The sequence below is a fragment of the Larimichthys crocea genome, unplaced genomic scaffold, assembly GCF_000972845.2.
Source record: "Larimichthys crocea isolate SSNF unplaced genomic scaffold, L_crocea_2.0 scaffold173, whole genome shotgun sequence".
In the NCBI taxonomy this organism is placed as follows: domain Eukaryota; kingdom Metazoa; phylum Chordata; class Actinopteri; family Sciaenidae; genus Larimichthys; species Larimichthys crocea.
Genome location: NW_020852357.1, coordinates 123,969 through 131,176, shown reverse-complemented (window position 1 = coordinate 131,176; position 7,208 = coordinate 123,969). Strand labels below are relative to the sequence as shown.

Sequence of the window (7,208 nt, the reverse complement as noted above, 5' to 3'; positions counted from 1 at the left end):
TTGGCCCTCAAAAACTATTATCAAATAATTCTGACACATTTTCTATAGCTCCTTTAAAATCCATTTGTATGTTTTTGCCACTGAATCAGAAGTCTTGACATTTATTAGTGTTTAGTTACTTGCATTATTCAGTGTCATTAATACTGTTCTGTAAATCATGTAGATTACAGCCCATTAAAAATGAATTGAGATCTAAAACAGCTAAAATACCCACTTTAAGGAAATGAGGTCTATAAAACCAATAAGGCTAAAATAAGAATCATCATTTCCAAGTGGAAATATATAGTTTGACCTTTTAATGTTGAGTTGTTCAGCCATTGGTTGGTGAATAACCTGTACTTAACACAACTCATCAAATAAGATTATTTATGGTCAGGCCAAAAAAAATAATATTGACCATTTTAGTAGAAGGTTAATTATTAAAAAAACTGTGCAGGTGGATAAAGAAAAAAAAAATCCTGTTATTGCCAAAATGTAATAAAAAATAGTTTGATTTAGTCTGCAAGACCTTAATAGCGTTAACAACTAAGCCTAATGTTTCCATTTTCTTACCATCACAGATAATTTCAGTGCTTTTATTTTCATCTTTCTTAACCGATGCGTCTCACATAAAGTCTGCTCGATTTGTTTGAACACATTCTGGAAATGTTTGCTGTGGCCACATCAACAGCCATGTTGATGAAACTTTGAAACTTGGATAAATTGCATGTGGTTCACAAATCTGTTTTTGCTTCTTGTGGACGGAAAAAAGCTGAGGTGACTCAACTTGTTGATAATTGGTGAAATGCTGGAGGAAGAGAATGGGCAGTAAGAAAAAAAGAGAATGTGTTGCAAGAGATGAAGCGAGATGACATGAGGTACCTTAAAGGAGAACCAACTCATTTATAGTTAAAAAAAGGGGCTACTGTCACAATGTAGCTATTCAACTTCTGGTTCTGAAACTGATTTATGCTATGGTAAAATAGAGAAGCTTTCATACACACACACACACACACACACACACACACACACACACACACACACACACACACACACACACACACACACACACACACACACACACACACTTTTCCTCAAAGTGAAATCCAATGAGAACGAGGCGGAAACACACTGCATATGTATTTGGTTTTATTGAAGAAGAGAGATATGAACAGGTAGCCTATTTAAGGCACCTTAAAAATGTACAACAAAAGCTGAACCATTTATTTATTCAGAATACAAAAATACACATCTCAGTGACTCCAAATTGTAATAAATAGTTAACCATGCATTCTAACCATAAAAAGGCACAGAAAACAGTCACTTAGTAAAAATATTAACTACTTTACCAAAATCATCCAGATAATAATACAGGTGACAACCGTAACATTATATTCCAAATGTGAAAACACAATACACATCATATCATTTAACCTTAGGCAATAAATATGCAAATATTGTTTATACCTACATATATATTCTTAAAAATGAAAACTGTGCCATTGTAAACATAATGTAAACAAATGAAACTCACTTTTCTCCCATCACTTTAGGAACCATGTCAAAGACTATGTGTTTTCCTGTCTTTCTGAGATCCTTGCATGGGTTTCGTTGGTTTCTGAAAACCAGGCAGTTTGCAGCATTATTTACAGACCACTGGAAAACACAGCAAGGGAGAAAGGTGGCTACTTCCACTTTGAATGGAAAAGGTCAAGCATTCTCTAGCCTGGAGTCTGGGGCCAAAACACTTGACATTTTAGTGAACCCTATGTCCAGAGCGTCTGGCTAGCAAAGGCTAGCTGTCATCAGATAGCTAACAATGAATCTGATCTATTCAATGGATGACAGGCAGAGTTATGTTCAAGTAATGATCTTCAGTCAAAATGGGAAAGAATCTCTGATTATCAATTTGTGGTTTATAGTAACTAACATCTTTGGCTATGCGTTGCAGGATCAACAATAGCATATAGGAGAAGAAAACTTCTCTTGGATTAGAATTTGATGTATAGCCTTACTGATTTCTGCATTCCAACAAGAATCACTACAGTAAGTTCGACACCGCAGTCTGACACACTTGATTGTCGACATATGAAATCAACTCGTGCTCTTTAACAGCGTGAGTCAGGGACTGTAGAGCTGTGAGGTGTAATAGATCGCCCTCTGTTGGGATATTATAGGCAATACATGACTACTGTCAATTCAGCCCCTGATCCACTCACATCCTGTTAGATTTGAGCAAGCTTTCATGAAGGATGTAAAGTTGTTTGTCTTTTTAAATTTTGGCATTCAACATTCAGAAACAAATTCTGAATAGAAGGCATGTGACTCCGATGGAAATGGGAAGAATTAAAACGAACATACAAGCAAAATGTTATTCTCCAAAGAGTTGAAGTGACATGATAAAATGAGTTGGCAATGATAAATATACAATTGCTGATAAGATACAATATGCCACTGTGGTAGTAGACACACCCAAATGCACACAGATACATTGTGATACATATTACATATTAACACAACAGTCATGTCTGCCCATTCTACTCATTCATTGACACAGTCCTACTTTAGTGTATCATCTTGGAAGCACAGAGGAGCAAAACTACAAACTAGTGAACCACTGGAAGAAATTTGGAGTCCGTAAGAAAAAGCAGTCTGTCTGTCTACGGGTCTAACTCTTAAAATCTAATCCCCAAACCTCGAGGGGGAGTAGCTGTACAAAAAAACTCTTCCACCCTGCCCGCCCCCCACTGAGAAACATCATGTCAGAAAGCTGCAGAGACAGTATCAAAACAAGAGATAAAATATTGCACCATCATTAGAATACAACAGCATTATCATGTACAAGAGATTAGAACCAAATCAACAATACACAATTGTTATGGTGTAATATACACAATCAAATGTGTTAGCTGTTGACAATGCATGCCATGTCAGCAATCTACAAATGCATTAGACTACAACACTTACAAACATTGTTTGCATACACTGGTATACTGTATATACAGTGCATATATATATACAAACTTAGCATCACATATAGAAATATACCCTGTAATGCCACCAGTCTTAAAAGAAACTAAGAAGTCAAAGTAGTGTTCTATCAACATCTCACTTGTAATTTGAAGAAAGAAAAAGCTGCACTTGAACAATGCAATGCAGACTGCAGATCAACTGCTCTATTACATATTCAAAACTGATATCTAACTCCTATTCTCATTAGTGTTAAACACTGTGATAAACTGCCAAAAGTTAAAAAGTTGAGGTGAACCGTTAACTCTATGTAATGATATGAGAATTTGCACTTGCATAAAGCAAGAAGTCAAAAGTGCCTTTTAAGTATTCCTTTAAAAAACTCAACAAGCCTACAGTATATGTGGTTGGCTTCAGTCCAACTATGTTTACTTTCTTCCTGACTAATACTAATCACTCCCCCACGTTAAATGGATTTAAGACCTAAGACCTACAGGCCTATGAATTAAGAGGTGCAATCTGAACAAAGTCATCAGCTCATCATGTTTTCCTAGACATTCACTTTGGTACTGATTTTCACATCTACAGAGAACGTGTCAACTTACAGATATTAATTCCATATATTCATACCCCATTACCAGCTTTTAAAAACTTCTTATGACGTCTACCAATAAAGCACATTTTTCTGAAAATATGGCACTTGACACAAATCTTTGACACATCATTATCATGCAAACAAAATAAATTAAAGCTAGAAAAAAAAAAGTTTGATTTAGACCAAAAAAGATGCTTTCAGTAGTAACAAATGGCATCGTAATACTTAAAGTCATGTAAAACTTGTTCAAGTGTTATTTTGCACACAAAAAAATCAACACACTAATCATGCAATTAAACATATCTAAAATTGAGCAAGCATAGCATGCGACAGTATCCCACTGTTTTCAGACACCACACCTTCCAGATTCCCACCTAGACTGTCTCCACTGAACGGCAGTGCTACTGAAACCTGAAGGTTGTTTTAATGCGTCTGCAGCTCTATAGTGTCAGGCAGAGATCCAGCAAACATCACGTTTTTACACACTACCCAACTCTACTGAATCTTAATCCCACACTCATGGAAGTCCTGGTTTTGCTACTAGTTTGTTAACTCAGACAAGTCAACTGTCGACAGTATGGTTAGTTTGCATACCTGATTGTGTCCTATGTATGGATATTAACTTAGAAATGGCTTTTATTGTGAAGATCCATGACTTCCTTTTGCACTTCCATCAGCTTTCTCGACTGTCATTTTGGCACCACAGCACAAACAAACACACAAATGTATCTTGTTAACAACATCACAACGGTGTTCTAAGCAGAGGGATCAAATCCAGCTCTCCTCGAATACCTATTTTCTCCTTTATACTGCGCACGGTGCTCCCAAACTGTTGTAAGGGGAATGTTAATTTCCCCTCTCGGGTAGCGTCTGCTTCCGCCTTAGAGATCAACCATGGAGGCTTTGGCTAGGTCCTTAGTTCCCTGGAGAATTCTCTTCATATGACCCACTTTCGATATCCCCAGATCCTGAGGAGAAACAAGACCAACATGTTCAGAACACATAGAGGAAGGTCTATTGCATCTCAGGCATTGTAATCACACAGGTATTTAGGGTTATTCATTTAATGTGGTTTAATGTGTTTGATATGAATGATATCAAAGTGAAAACAATCACAGCTGACAGTTATTCATGTGGGTAATAAGGGAGATCAATGTTTTGTTTTTTTGCTAATGTCAATACAGCACACTGGAGCTATTTATCTGTTGGTGGTATTTATTGTTGTTTTATCATTAATAGTATTGTTTGATCAGTCAGTCATGTTTCCCTAAGACTTAATTTTAATTATCATTATTTTATTTTGCTAGTCATTTGCTTGATTTGTTTTTATTATAATTACCTTTGCGTAATTCATACTTTCATACTGTTTTATTTTTGTTTTTGAATTTGAGCGGTATGCAGAAACCATGACTTCTTTGTTTTTTTTTCTTTGCTTGCTCGTTGTTTGGAGAAATAAACCACGAGAAATGTAGAAACTTTGCATGGACAATGGACTCCTGTCGCTCGCGTACATCACAGGCCCCCTTCAGGACTGGTTGGATGCTTGTGGAAGTTTGACAAGTTGAACGCTGTTGAACTGTTACACACACAATTATAGTACAATATATTTACACACCACTGCCGGCCAGTCATCATGTTACGTTCACCTTTATTATTGCATTATTGTCTGGTTGTGGATTTTAATTACTGGGCCTACGCAACAAGATGATGAGAAGAAATGTCTAAAAAATGAAAGTGTAAAAGTAAAGAATTGAAATCACACTCCCAGCTATCCCAGCTAAATGTCCTCAACATCATCTGCAGGCTGACAAAGCAGCTCTGATGGAAACATTTCCTAGAAAGCTCAAGAGGAAAAAGTTGGGGGGAAAAAAAAGAACAATTATAGTAGAGCTTGATGTGGAATTGGCAGCAACAAATGGAAAGCTTCAGATGTTGAAAATCACTTGTGGCTCAAAATTGTGGCCTGTGACTCTCAACTTTAGGATGGCATGAACTCTTGTTTTAAGAGGAACAATTCCAAAAGAGCAAGCGAATGAAATCCCCATCCGCCAACATCTTTGTTAAAGATTAAAATGGATAAGAAAAATAATGTTGCAGCTCTGCCTGATCCTTTACCTCAACCACAAAAGCACAAAGCTATGAGACACTATTAAAAGTATATGCTCCAGCTCAAGCATTGGGAGCTGTTACTGAAAATCAAATGGGACATGTGCACCCCCAAACCCAAACTGTGACCGAGAACTATCAGAATTATGCAAAGACAACACAATACCACAGCTCTGCCTGTCCAGCAAAATTTGTGCTCTGTCTGTGTTCAACACTCTGCAATACAAGTCTTCCATCACAGCTTTCAAAAATGGAGTGGAGGTGAGGATAACTGACTGGAGTGACTTTCTTGAACAATACACCAGGGGGAGCCAAGAGACTTGAACCTTTTGGAGATTAATATAAAATTGCCTCTGCTTATGTGGAAAAGCTGGATGCCTGTTGAAAGTGAGGATATTAAAGCTCTACAATCATTCTCCTTGTTTCTTTGAAAATACTTTAACAAAACAAATGATGCACATGAAAGAGCTGGACTTTGAGCATCATCTTAAAACATCCTTAGAAATTCAGTGAAAAGTGGAGAGATGTTGTTTGTGATCTTCAAGACTGAAGGGGTCATCTGTGTTTAGTAGTCATAAGGGCTAAGTCTAGGACTCATTAACCACCAACTAAGGCCTCAAATGGAAGAAAAAGGGGCATTTTTGCCGCCAGTGTCAATGCAGTAAAGGAAGGAGTCAAAGTAGTCACTGACTTGATAAATGCTCACAGATTAAAGTGAAAGTATATGGGGCATGGTGAATTTCATCAAGGATGAAGGAATCTGTTTTGGTTGCCTGAAAACAGGCCACACAAACAAAGACTGGACTGCAACATGTGGCAGACATATGCCTTTATGAATCTAGAAAGTCCAGGCACATTCTGATTTTGCCATGCTGACAGAAATATCAACAGAAATATTGACTGCCATGAAATTTAGCAGAGATATCCATGTGCCCAAGGACATTTAGACATGCAGACTAGAGGAACCACCAATCTTCTGATGAGTGGTCCACCTCCTGAGCCACAGCCGCCCAGCTGGATGTGTTGGGGGGGGCTCCGCTCTTTCCTGTGAAAGTTGCTCAGTGGTTCATGAAGCCAAACAAGCTCCTATATGAATGCTCACTGTGACACCGCAGACTTCTGTTGGCCTAGCTGCTAACTTAGCCCACTGCTAACTTTGACCATAGACATATATACATAGACGCCGCATTGAGCGGGTTGGTCGTTGGTCGCGATACGTCGACGTCGCCACCATATTGGATGTGGCAGATCTGCCCGTAAACTAATAAAAGGAAATGGACTGAACTTCATAAAGCGCCTTTCTACAAAGTTCTTTAAGTTAATGTCTCTTATACACCCATTCACACACACACTAATATATCTGGGAAACAAACAGGCACCAAAAACAACGTATGTAACTTTTAAAGTGATGATTATGAATGTTTACTCCTTATGTAAGCACCAAACCAACATATGTATTTTCTAATGCTGAGTGTTTACAGCTACTAATGTGTGTAACACTGTTACTGTGATGATAATATTGAAATATTTATATTTAACATTTAATCTGTGTCTATAA

At 37.5% G+C, this 7,208-nt stretch overlaps 1 protein-coding gene across 9 annotated transcripts in view; it reads right to left on the bottom strand.

The window, feature by feature from the left end:
* Positions 1 to 1,106: 1,106 nt before the first annotated feature.
* The window catches only part of dgkh (diacylglycerol kinase, eta), a 55,236-nt gene continuing 49,134 nt past the window's right edge, over positions 1,107 to 7,208 (bottom strand). For all 9 annotated transcript variants that reach the window (XM_019259965.2, XM_019259964.2, XM_019259961.2 and 6 more), the window contains one exon: positions 1,107 to 4,512. In XM_019259965.2, coding sequence (XP_019115510.1) covers positions 4,426 to 4,512 — 87 coding nt within the window. In that variant the 3' untranslated portion in view covers positions 1,107 to 4,425. The remainder of the gene's footprint in view (positions 4,513 to 7,208) is intronic.